Here is a 20469-nt window from a genome sequence, read left to right on the forward strand (position 1 = left end):
TTCTAACCTAGGATATAGGCATGTTCTTCTAGTGAAATTTCAGGTTCAAAGTATTATTTCTAATCTAGGGGAATATTCTTCTACTGAAATTTCAAGCTCAATGTATTTCTAAGTCAGTCATGATCTTTCCTTCTTTCAAAAATCTACGCATCTATGGTAGATAAAGGGAGAGTCAAAAGACTCATCTCCCATATCAGGAAAGGTCGAGAAAAGGACTGCAGACGATACACCCTCACTTCTCCTAAAACCTTAAGTTTTACTTCCTCTTCACATCGAACTAATATGGTCCTAAAAAGGTCTTCACTGCTTGAGCTACTGCTGCAAAGGGTTCAACCCAGTAACATCGGGTTAGGATCTTCAAATCCATCTGAAATAAACAACCAAACCCCTAGTAAGACGAAGTTAAGACCTTACCACCTGCTTGAAAGGATCAACTCAACTCAATAAGACTGGCACAACCAAGGCCTTAACTGACTCAAAGATTGACACTCCATTAGAAAGGGTAATCATGACCTTATTGGATTGACTTCCCTGAGAATATTTCAGGGGTTAATATTCACCATTTGGCTAGCTTTTACAAATTCATCCCAAAAAATTTTCCAATTCAAAACAAATATTGGCCCAAATGTCTATAATATCAAATTATTTTGCCAACATTTTTCTATAAAATAGATAGAATCTTTAAAATATTAATGAAAATTACAAAATCCTTGCCAAATATCAATACTTCACACTTTTAGAAACATAAAGATAAGCTAAACTTTATACACTTACGAGAAAATTATGATTCATTAAGAAATTGGCATGTGGTGATAGGAGACAGAGAAGCAAGTCTTTGTGATTGTTTCCTTTGTGAGAATGAAACATTGTTCGATGATGGTGTCACAGGTGACAGGAATTCAAAGCTCAGGGTATCAGAGCCAAGGGAAGATCCAAAATTTGCCCAATATTTTGGTACCATTCCTAATGGAATTTTTATACCTGCTGACTTAGAGATTTTCTAATACCATGAAAAACAAAATTTAGAGAATGGCAGGGACATTTTTCACTTTGAAAAACATAACAGCTAAAGCAGAAAAATTTCAGACCATCAAAACTATCAATTTTGAATACACTAAACTCCTAACACATCATACTAAAAATATAAGACCAACCTGCAACCTACCTTTCATTAAATCTAGAAAACCAGTACACTAATAAAGCTCAAAAAATACCCTGCTAGTCACTAGCACATAACTCAATCTCACACTCACAAAATTTGCAAAAATATTCACCTCCACCCCGCCTTCTTTATATAGGAGGAAGGCTAGATGAGGAGACAAAAGTAGCCCATTCCTTTCGGCACCAAAATTAAAACCCCAACCTAATTCTATCTAGGGAAGTGTGCCCTCCTTTAACTGGAAGTTTCTCTAGCTCATGTGCTTGAGCTAACTTTCAAAAAAAAAATCTCATTGAAAAACATATTTCTAAATCTGGAAGTAAAACTCCAAAAGAAGAAAAACATTTATTATAAAATTGGAATGCTAAATCTGGCACAGTAATTATAAAACTGGAAGTGGATGAGACTGATGCATGCATGCTGGAGGCATGCATGTGCCCTCTCAATCTTTCTCCTACATAACTGCAGTGCAATATGCCATACAACTTAGTGAATTGCACCCTCATTCTCCTCAGATACACCCTCATCATGACTATTCAACAACCCTGCACAGGAATCCATACTACAACATGGAATTTGTGCACTTATAAAAAGGATTTTGACCACTTATGAACAATGAACCAATCTTAGAAGGAAACTGCCTAGATTGGTGAGCCATGACACTTTCAAAACTTGGGCCAGTATTTCAACTAGTTGAACCCCAAGAAGTGTGCTTCCTGGGGTATTTCTAACCTAGGATATGGGCATGTTCTTCTACTAAAATTTCAGGCTCAAAGTATTTCTAAGTTAGCCATGATCTTTCCTTCTTTCAAAAACCTACGCATCTATGGTAGATAAAGGGAGAGTCAAAAGACTCATCTCCCAAATCAGGAAAGGTCGAGAAAGTGACTGTAGAAGATACACCCTCACTTCTCCTAAAACCTTAAGTTTTACTTCCTCTTCACATTGAACTAATAAGGTCCTAAAAAGGTATTCACTGCTTGAGATACTGCGGCAAAGGGTTCAACCTAGTAACATCGGGTTAGGATCTTCAAAGCCATCTGAAATAAACAACCAAACCCCTAGTAAGACGGAGTTAAGACCTTACCACCTGCTTGAAAGGACCAACTCAACTCAATAACACTAACACAACCAGGTCCTTAACTGACTTAAAGATTGACCCTCCATTAGAAAGGGTTAATCATGACCTTATTGGATTGACTTCCTTGAGAAAATTTTAGGGGTTAATATTCACCATTTGGCTAGCTTTTACAAATTCATCCCAAAAAATTAGCCATTTCAAAACAAATATTGGCCCAAATTTCTATAGTATCAAATTATTTTGCCTGCACTTTTCTATAAAAAAGACAGAATCTTTAAAATATTAATGAAAATTACAAAATCCTTGCAGAATATCAATACTTCACACTTTGAGAAACAGAAAGATAAGCTAAACTTTTACAATTTCAAGAAAATTATGATTCATTAAAAAAAATTCCCTCCTGCGCAAGGCCTTACCAAAGCTATGATCATGCAATCTGGTTTTGATTCCTTAGTCTGCCAAGATTTCAACATATTTCGTCCTGAAGTAGGAATGGGGAAATAGGACCAGCATTATCCATACCCAATGGAAGCTAAACTACTTCCTGATTAATTTGAAAAACTCTAGTTTCTGACAACAAAGAATGGTTATCGATTCAATGCAGATCGAACTTGAATTGTTGTCCCCAGGAACAAAAACTTGAAGTATTCTCAACCTTGATTGTGAAGTTGGGCTATTATTTTGATGTGACTGGTGAGGAGGCTGACCCATTACAGGTCGATGTTCTAATGGATCTTGACTACTTTGCAGCAAAGATGATGTCTCAGTGGAAGTATCTCTGATATTTCAAGACAAAATCCCTGATTACAGAAGAGAAGATGGATGGTTCTCTTTAGACTCCTACATTAAGAAAAATATCATTATCATAAATCCTTTATCTTTACATGTTAAGGAAAACACTAAAAAAGCAACAATGAAAAAAGAAAATGGGTAATAATTTGTCATCAAACTAATTAGATCAAAAAAGAGAGCAGGGAGAAAGGAAGCATACCCTTCTAGGAGGTTGTCTCTCCTTCTCACTCATAATATGTCTATCCACATGAGACAACGGTTCATGCATACGCCAATCACTGTTAGGAGTCTCTCTCTCTAAGCTTGACCACTTCTTTGGGTCACCAGGAAAAAAATCATCTTTCCTTGAGTTATCACTTCCTCTTCCATGATTTTCCAATCTTGGGCTCATATCTTCCCATAAGTATTCTTCTTCCTCATAATTTCGCCAGCTTCTAGACACCATTCTATTTCCTATTATATCAATTTCCTGAGGTGGTTGTACAAGTGAAAGTAGTCCACACAGAGATCTCTCACCCCTGTAATTTCCATAAATGTCAAGGTCAAAGCACGAATTGTTAAAATAAATATCAAGCTTCACAATAGAGCACTTCATCATAAGAAATAGAGTAAGAAAAAAAACATTCAAATAATGCGGGAATGAAATTAGAATTCTTTCCTTAACTAATGTTAAATGGCATTGACAACCAATATTTTTTCCTGATGCAAGTTAAATTAAACAAATTTCAGATAACAAAAATTGCAAGTGGCATCCAACAACAAGCCTTGTTAAGCATGACGTAAATGATCCCTATGTTACACCAAGTTTTGATGATGGGGAGCTGGGTTGACAACTTTTGGACACATCTAGTAGTTACCCCTAGTTTCCAAGGGCGAAGAGGGCTCTCTCTCTCTCTCTCTCTCTCATATTACTAATTGTCAATTGAGTCTAGCCCAAGTTGTTGCGATGGAAAATTATCATTCCCCCCACTTTTTATTCCCGTAAGTGACCTGTTGAGTTCATAATATGTATTGTTGTAACAACTTTGAGCCTTGTTGTTGACCTGGCTTTGGTTTCTAAGAAACATAGGGATTACCCTGCCGACCATGTTAGGAATGAGGGTAAGTGCCCCCAGGTTTTGCCTAGGATATATTACCAAGAATATATATGTGTGTGTGTGTGTGTGTGTGTGTACGTATGTATGTATGTATATCCTTGGAATGAGGGTAAGTGCCTCAAGGTTTTACCTAGGATGTATTACCTGGAAAATAAATAAATAAAAATTACGCACACGAGGAATTAAAGATGTAAAATTCTACATAAAAATGTTAAATACTGAAATTAGATCAAAGAAAATTTGTTGATATTCACAAGAGATAGAAAAATAATAGATCAGAACCAACACAAAATCCAAATTCCATAATAAAGAGGAACATACACTAGCACTTGGGCAGCACAACTCTTGAAGAGAAATTGCCAAGATGGATGCATCCTTAAAGAGAGAGTGAGCCCAAGAACAACAAAGATAGACAGAAATAAACACAAGTACAAGAGAGTGAAACACTTGACAGGTGCCATCAGGTAAAATACTTTATTAAGAATGAAAGGTAATGACATAAGGATTAATCCCAAATGAGAGTTGTGTATTTACAATTTCATGTTGCCCCAAAACACATGATTTACTACCACTTAGACTGCCCAGAAAATTGCTTGTTCATATAATGCATGTACATATATGTTAATGAGTAGAAGATACACCTTCCTCCCCACGTGAATTAGAAATTTAACTGAAAACACATGCATGGCTCTAGAAAAATGAGTTGTAATGCAACATCATCTCGCAACATCTTGCATAAGTCATCCTCAATATAGTGTTTTCATTGCTTGTTAAGTTTCATGATTACTTCACCAAATGTTACTGATTAGTTATGGGTTGTTCCTCTTTCCAAACAAGGTAACCACATCCCGCTATTTATAGTTGAATGTTGTGTTTGGGTACATGTATATCCCTACATATATCCTGCCCTGCACCTCCTAAGTACTAAAACAACAACTCCACACCTAACTAAGCATTTATTTTTATTTCATTAAATGCATGATCCACCCTTTGCTAGAAATATCACACCATGCATAGGTTAATTCACTGGAGATAAGACAAAACTATTCTAGGCACTGCAACCAACCTGTTAGAAATCTACAATAGGAACATCATTGTACTCATTCAAAGAATAATACCTATGGCAGCTTCCACCAGTATATATAAATATGTATTATTCTAAGTATGCATAGGTCAGCCCCACATAATGACCAAAGAAGTTGGCTGTAGAATAATGACAAAAAGGTCAGCTCCAAAATAATAACAAACAGGTCTAGCCCATCACACCATGGAAATTCAAGACCACCCTTTGATAAAGATACTTCAAGGTTTTCTTCGGTTGACATAAATTTGACAAAGTAAATATTTTCGTTTGTAAGCCTTCAACCATCTTTCATTTGGGCAATTTTCGTCATTAAATCTAGACTACACATTTCTTTGTTTTTAGCCTTGTAAAAGTCTCTGTTGTAGGTAGTCTTCATAACTAAGTTTTACCACAGTAGAGATGCAATCCATTTTCAATCTCTTATTTTCAATAGGCATTTTTGAATAATCAAGAGCGCGTACTTCATTCAGTGCCTTAACAAGCATTTCAATTAGACATTTGATTGCCATGTGTGCTAGAAAGGTGCTTTTGTCTGAATTTTCTATAGTTGGTTGTGTGCCTACATCTATCAAACACATCTCTGAATATGCCTACAAAAACAATAATGCTTTTGGTTAAAATCAAGTAAAATGTTTCAAGCCGTAAATTTGAAATTGGTTGAACATAAACATCCAGGGGAATATTTTCCCACCCGGATTAGAACTCTTCCCATAGGCGTGGTATCAAAAAAGGCCATGGGCACCCTGAACAGTGAATATTGAATTGATCATTCCAGGGAAAAGGGCCTTTGAAGCTCGCAAGCTAAAAAACACAACAAACTGAGCCCTTGCATAGACAAAAGCTCCACTACATAATGAAACATTTGCATATGTTCCTGTCAAAAAGAGCACCATCAATATTTGGATTTAGGATTGCTGATGCAAGCCAATAGTTTGATGATATTTGGACAATAGTAAAAGTTCATTTTGATAGTACAATGCAGAGGAAGAGTAATGCCCTTCCTGCTACACGAATGCAATCACAATATGGCTGTCATATTACACCTCCCATTTCCTTCTCTTCTTCTGCAATTAACTGTCCCATGTTTCAAGAAATATCTTCTACACTTTCTTCTCTAATCAGTGCATTTGCACTCTACATCCTCAGAAATTCTAATGGGCTCATATGAGTTTGTTGAGATCAAAATGAAGTAGGATAATTTGTTAGGTAATCAGAAAATTGGTTAAGAAATATGGATATTCAATCTAAGGTAGCAGTGCTCAAATAGATCAGAGGGAGATAAACATATATAGGAGGCCAACGTAGATATTTTTAGAGGATGATAAGGTCATTGGAACTGTATTCCATATATAGGAACTAGCAGAGGCAATGTTTAACATATACATGTAAGCAGTTGACATATACTGACAAATAAAAATAATGATGTGTAAGGTCCTAGTTGAAAGGATCAAACTGCAACAAGAGATTTTGATGTCTATAGATTCCATACAGCTACAGGTGTAGAATTTGGACAACAAGGTCACTCAACTCAAAAAATAAGTAGCTAATCGAGGCTTAAAAAGTCTCGAGAAGAGGATAAACCAATGAATGCTAGTGATGTCACAATATATGATTAGGCATGCACAGTATTTTCTTTTTTTGATATACTTCTATTTCATAGTATAAATGATATCTAAACTAGTATAGTTATAATGGATAGAACAAACTCTGGTTATGAGAACAATTTGGAAGCTATTTATTTTAGTTTAGCATCTAAATTAAATAAATCAAAGTTCAGCTATAACAAAATTTCGGAAGCTATGTTCTCTTGGACCAAAAGACTTGTTTAGTTTCCCTAGTACAAGAGTAGTAGACACACATGTATTTTTTATCACCATTGGATTAATATACAATATCAAAAAGGAACTTGCACCCTTAAAAAATACAATAAATAAAAAATAGTCAAGATAAAATTCTATAAAATATACTCTTATATTGTGGATCAAGGGACCAATAGAAGAATAGAAGGCAGAGAAATAAGACCATCTCAAGAAGTAAGAAAATATGGCAAACTTGTCCACTTTTTTGCACATTTTGGTATGGATCATAGGCTCTCAAGTTCTAAGCGCATATTCTTTAGCTTCCCATCATACCAGAACCCACATAGAGGATCACGCATTTTTCAGGGTACTACCTTCAGACAAGGGCACAACGAGAACGCTTGATACCATTTCATATCCAAATTCACCCCACCACATGAGATCTCAACAGAAAAATCGTCTCAGACCAGTCCCTGGGAGACGGACTAGGTCCTCCAGACCTCAGTAGTGTGTGAACTTCCCCAAACAACAATTTAGTGGACAGTCTGCACCTCCCACTGGCCCTTCATCGGGTCAACAAACTTTGTGGAGCTTTTTTCAGTGTTCTTCAATCAACCTTGGATGTTAGGAGAGATGGGTCTCATCCTCAGACCCATTAGCCTCTGGATCTTCTCCGTCAGGGCATTCCATACATTATATCTTTTATGTTCCTCCATTGTACATTTTAAATTCATGCATTGTATTTTTTATAGGAGACTGTTTGGTTCTCCCGCATTGTATGGACATCATTGTACTCAACAATCCCTTTGACCTACTTTGTGGTCATTAGTTGGACATAAATATAAATATCTTATCTTATCTTATTTGCCTGCAGTATCCCATTTTACTAGTGTTCCACTTTATCCTGTAAGTATCTAGCAATTGAAAATTAAGCACTTTAGTATTTTGGAAGGTTGTAAGGAGTGGACTAAGCCCTTCCTATTGCATTTTGCCTTCGAATACTCATCGATAGTACTATATATGCTTTCCTACAAGTTGACTCCAAAATTCTAACTGTCATGCTCTAATTGGGAAATGGATCCATTTAGCTCTAACCAAACAATTTTTTATCGAATTGATTAGTTTCTAACTTGCTATACATGTACCCCGAATGGATATTTATAGAGTTTTTCTAATGGTGTTATGTATAATACTATAATGTTATTTACTTGCATGGCTGGTTCTTTAATTGTTGACTATAATGTTAATATAATCCACGTTACAAAATCTATTGAAAGCACAGGTTGTAAGGTCAATAATTTGGTTTTGTTTCCAATAAAAAAGAAAATTAGATAAGTGACTTGGACATGTATAAGAGATATAATGGATCATGAGAACACAACTGGGATTTTCTGCAAGTAAAATTCATGAGTTGTGAACACAATTGTCTTTGAATCATTTGGAAACAATTACTGCACAACCATTCCAGACTGTTGTTCCTAATTCAAATTACAACTCAACTTCCCTGTTAATTCTCATACACATCCCTCCATTTTATTAAATTTGAATATATAATACACAAATTTTTAATTCTATGAACCAAACTATAGAGCTACAAATCTGAAAACCATCTATACAGTTCTCAAAATAGTAGATTGTATAAACTCAAGATTCTGATTTGTATATTCAAAGGTATAGACACCACATAATACGAAAAATTAGAACACAGTAGAGAACTAAATCTGTAAAATATTGTTCTGGGAATAATGGACAACAAACAAAATGTGCAGGAACTCAATCACATAATTTTCCATTACTTGCAAAAAAGAATTTTAAAGCAATTTTTCATAACCCTCACTGTTTCACTACTCTAGTGAAACACCCTGTCATTCTTTTATAGATAAATAAGGCTCTGGTTTACAAGGAAATTCCATCATTGTTGTGGTGCGTCTTCTCTACAAGATGCAAAAACACTAACTCTAGATACCTGGAAAGAGTGCACCCAACTTGCAAGAGAAGATTACCCATAATAGAGTGCTTCCTTACCTAGGAAAGTGTGCCCTAATCTAAATCTAACTACATTCTCTTCCATGCACTTTTCCTAGAGATGGAAACAATGCCCAAAAGACTGAAAAAGAACTGAAACGACACTTCTAAAAATGGAATTCCAGTGCCTAACTAAACTCAAAGACATTCTAAATATGACTATGTCAAAGTTTGCAACAACACCTCACTCAAGATAGAATGGATCTGAGCATGTATGTATGCATTAGCCATAAGATTCCTACAAAAGTAATGTGCCTACTCTAGTGTGCATAATTAATTCACTTCAACCATCCATAGAAAACACTACAGCACAGTAACCAAGTGAACATAACCTGTTGGATATGATGCATTGGATCCTAAAGTAGAATGCCTTCTGATCTATAGGCAAACTAACACGTTGCTAAAGTCAAGGACCCTTCAAAGCTCAACCACCCTTACTTTCTTTGCCTCCTTACCTGCCTTCGGAAAATGCAATAGCTAAAAAATTTCATCCGGGTTCTTCTATAGTTGATGACCAGTTTCAAACCCTGTTAGGCTTGCTACTGCATGTTACCGTGGACCCATGATAATGTGGAGCAAGTGGAATGGGCAGGTGCAAGTCCTATGTGAGCCACAACTACTTATTAGCCCAAACAGTTCTCTGAATTTGATAGTGTGCTATCAATAGTGTTCTCCCTATTTATGGATGCGAAAGAAAATAAAATCTGAGTCCAGCCACCTATTCCTACTCATTAATACAGAGATATACACTTATTGGCCCAAAATTTATGTTGATTTCTTTTCTTTGTCCATGGTCTTGTTTGTCAATTTGATTCAACTTTGTTGAAAAGATCAGATGCAACTATTACTATAAAACATATCCATTATGCCAACTTCGTTGTAATACTTTGCCCAAAATTTGACAGGAGGTTATGGTGCCCTACTACTTTACAGTCCACTAAAAATGAGAAAGGAAAAAGGGGCATTCCTATACAGGTTTACTTGCCAATGGGATGTTGATTTAGTAGTGAGAAATCAATAGTTGGTTATGCCATAAGCCATACACCAAGTCTCCTATCGAGGGAAAGTCCTCCCATCACCGTCTATGTAATTAGGATTGGATGAAAGTGCCACATGACTTTGATGGAACAACTCCCTCTATTTTTTTTGAGATCTTAGATAAATATAAGTTTGACCCTTTCCCAAAGGCTGTTGATTTCAAGGCAGCTTTCATAAGAACTTTAAATTCTAAAGCTCAGTTGACACAATAGAAACTTTAAAATACACAGTTTACCAGAAGTTTTCAATGACAATAGAAACTATAACCTAACTTACTACTCTAGTGGATAAATAGCCCAAATCTCCACTCAAGTACACCAATATTAAGATCTATGAAAATGGTACCCTGAAATCTAGACTTTTCTACAGAGTTGAAGCATAAACTTAAGAAAAATGGAGCAGAACCTTTATTGCGCATTGTGCAACAAAGGAAAACAATCTTTAGTGATGCATGTATATCCTCACACACAACATTCTACCAAACGGATGGATGATGAGTCAGTCAAACGGGATGAGATCACCTAGATTAACTTTGTCATACATAACCATAATGGATACAGAACAACTGCAAGATCTACACTCCTTCAACTTTGTTGTTTACAAGGTTTACATAAGTTAGTGGAGTGATGGATTGTTGAATAGTAACTATGGGTCATTCATCTGCTCTTTCTTGTAGCTTTGCAAGCCAAGAGGAGATTTTCCCTGACATATGTAGGTTGGTCTAAGATTACTTCCCTAGATTTTGAAGAATGAAATAATACACAGAATAACTGAGAAACCTATTCCCCAACAAAGTGATAATATTTCAAAGGACAATGGAGTTTCCCAAAGCTTAGAAACTTTTATCAAAGCTATATCTCTCAAGCTACTGTTATAAATATACACAGATCCAAAAATTTATTCACATTCCTGTGCACTATGATGTTCTCCATACAAAACCCTATAGAGGCTAAGATAACATAACACCAATGAAATGTAATCATACTCAATTTTTCAATAGAGCCCATTAGGTCCGAGCATTGAACCTAGGAGCTCTGATACCACTTGTAACACACCATCACCCTTTGGCTTTTTTTTAGGGGGGTCTTCCATAAGTGTTCAAGATGTTTCCTCACCTCTAATGTAGTGTCTTCTCTCACATGAGTTAAAATAACAATGCTTTCTGATCCTTTAGGGTTTGTCACAATCACAAGTTTTCTTACCTCCTTTAGATCAAATATTATCCCTAGTATAATTGTGCACTACTTTAAGACCTAGTACTCCAGGACATGGAGATAAGGTGATGAAGAGTGTCAAGAGAAGGAGCAGGTCCAATGTGCTACCCATCTCTAAGATAATATGGTCAAAACAATGTATAAGAGGTCCCTCTCCTTCCCCTGTTTATATAAGAGGACAAGAAATCCAACGATGTAGGGTAAGGCTAAGCCTCTGCAAGCAGCCCAATCTTGTACAAAATCGTATGCCCTCAATAAAAAAAAAAAGGGTTGTAGATTTCTAGGATAAATAAGGAGAATATTAAAGTACTGAGCATCAACAGACCCATCTCTGAGTAGCCATGACTCATGATAGCCACTTGTCCTCACTCTAGATTCATTCTGTAATAGTCTTTTGTAGACAGTCTCTGAATTTCTTGCACATATTCCAGGGGAAACCATTATTTGTGATTGTTAAATATGTTTGATTAGCTCTTCCCGAAGAAGTGAATGGAAATTTGTAAAGAGACTCATTGCAATAGGAAAAGGTCCATTCTGGGTATTTTTCTTGGCAGCAAAAAGCCTGGAGGTGAAGCTATTTGTTAAGATATTCCCTTTTTGTATTCATTAGTATTGGACCATACCTTGAGTATGGGGCACCCATGTCTCTTTAAGGGAAATCATTTGTTTTCATGTTAAAAGAATGATGATTGGGAGCTCTTTGGAAAAGGGACCTAGAGTCATTACTACTCCAAGCATTTGGTTGGATTGTTATGGAACACAAGCACTTGATTTTCAACATCGTACAATTCGTGTCCTTGGCTAGGGATCAACTGTATGCATTTTGGAAGCCACTGAGGTAGCTTTAAGAAAACAAGTTTTGCATGTAGAGCACACTTTTATCTCTCTGACTGTCAAGAATAAATCAGGCATTGTTTGCAACCCTCCCCTCAGCATTAGGCAACCATTTTCCCTTAGAATTTGAGCATTCAGAATCCCCATCTATGGTTGGCCTCTCAAAGCTTATATCATTACTACTACGTGAGCTAGATTTGGGATCATCATCATGAAAATCACTATTGTTACAGCTCCAATCAATGTAGTAGATTTCACCTAATATCTATAGCAGGAAACATGTTTATTAACCAAACATATATTATTCTGTTCAATATTTCTTTACAATCTAGGTAAGAGAGGGAACAATGATTTGTTTTCTGTATCTTCACATATCAGTGCCTTTCACATAGCACATGTTCCAGTGGTGCTATAATCTTGTTAATGCAATCTAGTGTTAATATGATGCAAACAATCAACAAAGATAAAAATTGCTACCCCTAACTTTATCAGCCCCGCCGCAATTCATCAACTATTGAGAAGTCAATTCTACGATCGATAAAAACCTCAAAACTAACTGGGAAACCAAGCTTGAAATGAATGCTCGTTTGTTCATTTATGTAATTCTTCTAGTTACGATGCAATTTCTGGCACTAGTTCCTCGTGTTTGAAATTGAACGCATAAAACTTCCAACCCAGCTAACCCCAACAGAGTCCAAAATATAAAACAACAAACCGAGAAAACTTAATCCCATTGGAGCCTGGTTGGGTAGTAAACTAGAGTCTCAATTTAAAGCTAAAGTGGGGTGTTTCATATCTACAAAATGCGGTCTACAGAAAATTGATTTCGATCTTTTGATAGTTGTTGGCCCTTAGTCCCGAAAGTGGACTGGAGGAGAGCCAATGGAAACTTGAAAAAGGGCTCGACACATTAAACGCCAATGTTATTGGCAAGGAGGTCTATGTGCCCATATTTGTTAATCTCAGTCCACACTGCGTCGGCTACACTCTAGTCTGAGTGTTCATCACCATCCAACAAGTGCACAACAAGATGCTTTTCAATGCCAAGGATCGAGTCGTGGCTACAATTCAGCATTTCTGCTAAGCAACCCAAGGGCCAACATGTAGTTAATACCTCCAATTGTGCATCTTGTGACTATCATCACATTGGGTTGCTCTTCCATGGAGAGAAAAGATTCAGGTCTGGTTTTTTAGTGCTATGTAGATTTGAATCGCAATCCAGGGAGGAGTTTGTTATCCCCTTACTACTCTTCATTGATGCCCTCAAATGGTGTTACTGATAGCTGGATCTGGTGTATAAAATTCCTAATAGAGTTAACAAGGCCTTGATTCACTATTGAGATTGACAGAGTGTTCAATTATTTACCAGAATTCCATTCTTGTTGTGCTTTGCCTTGTTCAAATGGCATGCTCAAAAGAGATGCAACCAGATTGAAGCCCTGCATGCAAATTGTGGAATAGATATTCCTCACATCTGGAATATAAATCAATGGAAGTATGTGTTATTTAGTGCAGTGCCTCGGGGTGTGTTTTGGGAAGAACTTCTAACAGAGAAAAATAAGCCAAAAAACATGAATCCTAACAAGGTTCCCTACCCATTAATAATTAGAGATTTGATCCTAGAAATAACATTAAATGAAAGAGTGCAAGAGGAAGAATTCACTAAAAAAATATTCTTGTTAAACCATAAAAAATGGCTATTTGTCTAACTCAACATTCATTGTTTATTGTAAAGTTGGTCTTTATAATCAATCTATTTTCAATATTCAAAGAAGACATTGAACGATGATAGAAGATTGAAACAAAAGTTGTTTCTACTTACCATGTTAGAGTTTAAAGTGGTGCCCTTGCATATAATCAGTGACTGAAGAATTTCCATTGCGACATTCCCAACATTTGTGTTCATGATTACTATTGTTCCTCTCCCCAACCATTCAAACTCTGTTCCCAGGAATTCATGATAATTGGTTAGAAAGTGACACTAAACTTGTATTATAAACTTGTAAATGCAACTCGAAGTAGATATTATAATGATTTAATAACTTAAAATAATGATATTTTGTAACCTTAAAATGTGAATTTTGTGATTTATGATTAATACAAGAAAAAATTCCAATAAAATCACTTATCATATTTTATGTGGACGTTTGAACCACTTATCGTTGTACTTGTGCATCATAAAATGAACCATCTTAACATTAACAAATGAAATATTTGAAAACAATCTTAATTTGAAGCGCAGCCGGCCAAGCCCTTCTTCCGTGTCCAATACCCACTGTTGCGGTAAAGACTTTCCCACAGGTTCTCCACTGAGTCTGGGAGTGTCTGCTGCAGACTGGAGCAACACCTCAAGTCAACACTTTGGAGGCCCGACAGGTTCCACACTGAGTCTGGGAGTGTCTGCAGATTGGAGCACCATTCCAAGTGAAGACTTTGGAGGCCCGACAGGTTCCCCACTGAGTCTGGGAGTGTCTGCAGGCTGGAGCAGTGACTCAAGTCAAGACTTTGGAGGCCCGACAGGTTCCCCACTGAGTCTGGGAGTGTCTGCAGATTGTAGCACCATTTCAAGTGAAGACTTTGGAGGCCCGACAGATTCCCAATCGACTCTGGTAGCGTCTGCAGCTGCTCGCACGTCAAGTGAAGACTTTGGAGGCCGGACAGGTTCCCCACTGAGTCTGGGAGTGTCTGCAGGCTAGAGCAGTAACTCAAGTCAAGACTTTGGAGGCCCGACAGGTTCCCCACTGAGTCTGGGAGTGTCTGCAGACCCCTGCAGTGCCTCAAGTGAAGACTTTGGAGGCCCGACAGGTTCCCCACTGAGTCTGGGAGTGTCTGCAGACCCCTGCAGTCGCACAAGTGAAGACTTTGGAGGCCAGACAGGTTCCCCACTGAGTCTGGGAGTGTCTGCAGACTCATGCAGTCGCTCAACTGAAGACTTTGGAGGCCCGACAGGTTCCCCACTGAGTCTGGGAGTGTCTCCAGACTGGAGCATGAGCTCAAGTGAAGACTTTGGAGGCCCGACAGGTTCCCCACTGAGTCTGGGAGTGTCTCCAGACTGGAGCAGAAACTCAAGTGAAGACTTTGGAGGCCCGACAGGTTCCCCACTGAGTCTGGGAGTGTCTGCAGACCCCTGTGGGTCAAGTGAAAACTTTGGAGGCCCGACAGGTTCCCCACTGAGTCTGGGAGTGTCTGCAGTCTCATGCACTCCCTCAACTGAAGACTTTGGAGGCCCGACAGGTTCCCCACTGAGTGTGGGAGTGTCTGCAGACTGGAGCACGAGCTCAACTGAAGACTTTGGAGGCCCGACAGGTTCCCCACTGAGTCTGGGAGCGTCTGCAGGCTGCAGCAGTAACTCAAGTCAAGACTTTGGAGGCCCGACAGGTTCCCCACTGAGTCTGGGAGTGTCTGCAGATTCCTGCAGTGCCTCAAGTGAAGACTTTGGAGACCCAACAGGTTCCCCACTGAGTCTGGGAGTGTCTGCAGACTGGAGCACCCTTCCAAGGGAAGACTTTGGAGGCCCGACAGGTTCCCCACTGAGTCTGGGAGTGTCTGCAGACGCCAGCACCCTTTCAAGTGAAGACTTTGGAGGCCCGACAGGTTCCCCACTGAGTCTGGGAGTGTCTGCAGACTGGAGCACTCTTCCAAGTGAAGACTTTGGAGGCCCGACAGGTTCCCCACTGAGTCTGGGAGTGTCTGCAGACTCCTGCACCATTCCAACTGAAGACTTTGGAGGCCCGACAGGTTCCCCACTGAGTTTGGGAGTGTCTGCAGATTGGAGCACCATCCCAAGTGAAGACTTTGGAGGCCCGACAGCTTCCCCACTGAGTATGGGAGTGTCTGCAGACTCCTGCACCATTTCAACTGAAGACTTTGGAGGCCCGACAGGTTCCCCACTGAGTTTGGGAGTGTCTGCAGATTGGAGCACCATCCCAAGTGAAGACTTTGGAGGCCCGACAGCTTCCCCACTGAGTCTGGGAGTGTCTGCAGGCTGGAGCAGTGACTCAAGTCAAGACTTTGGAGGCCCGACAGGTTCCCCACTGAGTCTGGCAGCATCTTCAGACGGCCGCACCTGTACAAGTCAAGACTTTGGAGGCCCGACAGGTTCCCAATCGACTCTGGTAGCCTCTGCAGCTGCTCGCACATCAAGTGAAGACTTTGGAGTCCTGATAACTTCCCAAATTCATTTGAAATAGTTTTAAGACAATCAGTTCTCAGAAAAACTTTTTCAAGATGCTTCAGTTTTCCAATGGACTTTGGAACCTTTGAAAGGGGAGCATCAATATGCAACTCCCTCAATTGCAGAGGTGCCTGCAATGTTCATATGCATTATTAAAGTGAGTTTGAGCCTCTACAGCATTTTGCAACACGCTAGTATAACAATTCATACACTATTAAAAAAGGTAACTAGATCTGTTAAGAAAACAAATGACTACCTGAAATTCATGTTGCCAGAGTGTTTTCAGTCGGTTCCCCTCTATATGTAACACACTTAAATTATTTAATGGAATCGAAGGAGCTAAAGAGGACTTCAGACAGTGCTTCCAGCGCAGATATTTTAATGGAATCAAGGGAGCTAAAGAGGACTTCGGACAGTACTCCCAGTGCAGATATACAAGCGGCGGTAACTGTTCACTGCTGAATATTCGTTCAACAGAGTCACTTTCACCCCAACGCAGCTGCAACATGGTTCGGTTGGACCAGCTAACTCCACGCACCTGAATTGTTCACCCCCAGCTGTTAGTTTTAAGATTTAAAAATTGACAGACAACTTTGATAACACGAAGCTATTTTGAAAGTCCGTCGAGAGCTTCAGAATACTTACAAATGAATGACGAGACGAAAGACGACGGGGATATTCTAGATCTTCAGCTATATCTCTGCCTAGGTCTCGAAGGTGGTCGTGCATTCTGAGACAGTTTTTACCGTCCACCTCCACGAGGCATCTGTTTTCCAGCTTCCGAAGACCCAGCAACCATTCCCAGTTGGATCCATCCCATACTCTTATAGCGGCATCCCTGTCTTTCCCTGTAAAGAAACAGGCGATATCTAAAAATATTTGCTTTTCCTCCTTATCTAGAGCATCATAGCTAATTGTGCTCCCTATATCTTCCGGAAGTACTTCGAAGGTTTTGCGCAATTGCGCATTCCAATGCTTCAAGTCATCTTCTCCACGAAGAAGCGCCCCAAGCACTTTAAGCGACAGGGGCAAACCATCGCAGACATTCAAAAACTTCTCAACAACTTCTTCAAATCCTACAACAGGACGGGGTTGACCGAAGGCATGCCAGCAAAAGAGCTCTTGCGAGTGCTCTCCATTGAGACCTTTCAGTGTGTAAATGGATGACTCATCAATACCGAAGTTTCTAAGCACATCCTTATTACGAGATGTAATTAAAATTAAGCTACCTACATCAATAGTATCTATAACTGGTGCACATAATGCATTCAGATGATCAATATTATCAATATCATCTAAAATGATAAGAGACCGTTGAGAATCTCTTTTGAGCCTCTCTTTGAGCATCCCTGTGCCTTCAGCGACGCTATTTATTTGTGCATCGAATTTAATCAGCTCCTTAAGAAGGCTACTCTGCAGGGAAGGTAAATATCCGGATCTGACATCAAATAAGAAGCAAGATCGACTGTAATTTGATCTCTCTCGGTTGAAGAATTCTTTAGCCAGGGTAGTTTTCCCGACCCCGCCAAAACCTACAATTCCCAAAATTGTAGCCTTCTCGCTTTGCCGCTGCAGTGACAATGTTCTGTCCACATCTTTAATTTTTTCATCGAGGCCAGTAGGATATTTGGCGACGTCGAGAGGCGGTTTGCGAGCCTTTTTCACAACCTGTTGGACGACCTCCTGGACGAGCTGCGACTCTTCCCTGAACAATATTCAAATCACAGTTAATCGACTAACGAGAAATATCTAAATAAATAATCTGTTATATACTTATGAAGCCAGCAAAGTACAAAACTCAAATAATAGGGAGAGTTGGAGGGTCTTACTTGTCCTTCAGCTCAAAACCGACTATATTCGCCACAGCAGAAAGAGTATTCCTCCATTTTTTTATGGTCTCGGGGCCGTGTCGTGGTTCGAGCTTGCCAAGATGTCGAGCATATTCGCCGCTCGCCCACCGAACTTGTGCGGGCTCGACTTTGTAGAAAACCGGAATTATTGTTGACCCCGACTTCAACATCTGTTCCCTCATCAGTACGAGCTCGTGGAGACACCATCTTGATTCTGCATAAGTTGGTGAGAATATCGCTACGTGAACAGTGGCTGTTCGAATAGCCCCTTCGATTTGGGCATCCAACTCCTCTCCTCTTTGCAGTTCTTCCTGGTCCAGAAAAACTGATAATCCGAGTTTTTTAAGGCGATTGTAGATATCTTTAGCGAGTCCTTCCTTCACATCAGGACCGCGGTGATTTAGAAACACTTGATACACATAGCTGTTGGTATTGCCCTGGGAGGTGGATGCGGAGGATGTTCCGTCACGGGCGGGGGTAAAGTTAACGTTTGCCATTGGATACAGAATAACAGAAAGTGCGCTGAGCCTCAATATTTGCGTCTGAAAGATTCAGGAGGGCAAGGAACTTACCAGCTGCACCTTTGCTATTATTGCCTGTGTATCAACACCCCAATGGTTGGGCACAGGATTGAAAACAAAACAGCTTTGGAATGTGGTTGATTACTGAGCTTCTCATTTCCTTGAGCAAACCAAGTGGCGATATATATTGAAGTTATAGTGTAATCTGAACGGTGGAATTTGGAAGCATGAAGTTTCGGGCCAATTTTCCCTTCGTTCCGTCACAGCAAGCATCAAGTTTCCTGGCAATTTCACAGCATTATTGACCATTGCCATCTATCCGTACCCGTACGGCGTACGCGTAAAGCATGTGGAAGGCCGGGAGCAAGAGCTAACCAGCCTCAGTCATTCTTCCGCAATATGTACTTAACCAGCCTGCATGTAATCAGGCATTTAATGCCTAATGGTGGATGCAAGCTGTTTTGCATAAACGATTGGGTCCCAACTGAAGGAATCTTATCTTTGGTAAAGCAAGGAAATGAACGCAGGTCTTCCAAACGGCAAGGGCTAACCAGCCATATATTGAGTCATAAATGCTGGGCCAGCTAATGTATAGCCCTTGCCATACATGCATTCGATAACATGTATTGATATTTCCGACGTCTTTGCCTAATTTTCTGATGACCGCGGAAACAGGCCAATACTGTCCACGTCTCCATCGCCGCCATCATCCTGTCCAGACCGTGCATGCAATTAAAGCATGGATGGACCAACCTACTATGTGAAATCTAAATTTTGAATTTTCAAAACTGCCGCGCCACTAGCCTAGTGTCTCTATTTGAAATTTGAATTCGGATTTTGTGCGCGCGTACATGAATGTCTATGCCTCGCAGGTTGGCTTCCTGTGTGTTTCTTCCTCTTTTGCGCTGCGTGTTGCTGGAAGATGGCCTTGCTTTGCTTTTCTTGTGCAAATCTTCACATCTCATCGAAATTTTTAGTGAGATAGAATTGGCAAGAATCAACAGGAATGTTCCCTCCGGTTATTTCAACCACCCCTATCAACGATGGGATCGCATGAGTGGTAGGATTCCTTTGGCAGGTTTCAACTCTCAAGAATCAAACAATGAAAGAGAGTGTAAACCTCTGTTTAGTCTCCTTAATGTGCAATGAAAAAAAATTCAAAATTTTTTGATGTAGGTTTCGAGAGACCTCACTATGTAGTGGATGAACGATCAAATCCAAGCGACAAACTTTGGCCCTTCTACAAATTGCTCATCAATTAAAACTAGTAGCAAATCAGATTTATCAAATCAGTTTTACTCATTTATTTTTTTTGGAATTATATGTGGCTAACTCTCTCTCTCTCATTTTCCTATAATAATCCTATTCACTAATTTTTTTTTTTTGTCGTTCAGCAAGATATTTTGATAGAGCAGCAAACGCAATGAGCCGTGGATATGGGGCGCACATCGTTCTACAGGGTCACTACATCTTTTCCAAAGAGTTAAGTTCCTTTGCGATCTACAGTTCAGGCAATTGCGATAGATCCAGATCGGTGCGAGTCGTGAACCAATTCCGGTTCCCGAATCAAAGTTAGCAGGTTAGAACCCACTCGGAAGTGAAGCACCAGCAACAGATGAAACGAATTAGACAACGTCTGAGAGGAAGCCAGAGGCAAATGGAATAAATTAGATTTTTTTGGTTATTAGACTAATTAATTAATGGATAAGACGTTGGTCTATGAAACCAGAGATTCTGGGTTCCATCCGCAATATGGTTGTTTGTTCCAATTTCACCTTTCCTATTGTTTAATGGCTTCCGA

At 39.3% G+C, this 20469-nt stretch overlaps 1 protein-coding gene across 2 annotated transcripts; it reads right to left on the bottom strand.

Moving 5' to 3' along the window:
* Nucleotides 1-3231: 3231 nt before the first annotated feature.
* On the bottom strand, nucleotides 3232-18992 carry LOC149217653 (uncharacterized). 2 transcript variants are annotated; one of them, XM_089393024.1, is made up of 5 exons: nucleotides 18127-18992; nucleotides 16943-18002; nucleotides 16554-16835; nucleotides 13946-16428; nucleotides 3232-3501 (listed from the first exon to the last, which is right to left on the bottom strand). In XM_089393024.1, exons 1-4 carry the CDS (start codon nucleotides 18642-18644, stop codon nucleotides 14350-14352), a joined length of 3939 nt encoding a protein of 1312 aa, XP_089249150.1. In that variant the 5' UTR covers nucleotides 18645-18992; the 3' UTR covers nucleotides 3232-3501; nucleotides 13946-14349. The 2 variants fall into 2 exon arrangements, with proteins under 2 accessions (XP_089249150.1, XP_089249149.1); XM_089393023.1 differs by having other exon boundaries at nucleotides 3232-3550.
* Between the last annotated feature and the right edge of the window lie 1477 nt (nucleotides 18993-20469).

This window comes from Pinus tabuliformis, chromosome 1_1 (genome assembly GCF_031772625.1).
Source record: "Pinus tabuliformis cultivar Carrire ecotype Pingquan chromosome 1_1, CPIR1, whole genome shotgun sequence".
Classification (NCBI taxonomy): Eukaryota; Viridiplantae; Streptophyta; class Pinopsida; order Pinales; family Pinaceae; genus Pinus; species Pinus tabuliformis.

Bases quoted from the DNA above. Each gene is read 5' to 3' on its own strand.
- LOC149217653 (XM_089393024.1), bottom strand. From the start codon at position 18,644: ATGGCAAACGTTAACTTTACCCCCGCCCGTGACGGAACATCCTCCGCA. The intron at 18,003-18,126 runs GTAAGACCCTCC...AATATTGTTCAG, and splicing joins GGTTTTGAGCTGAAGGACAA to GGAAGAGTCGCAGCTCGTCC. The intron at 16,429-16,553 runs GTAGTCATTTGT...TGAACATTGCAG, and splicing joins TCTGGCAACATGAATTTCAG to GCACCTCTGCAATTGAGGGA.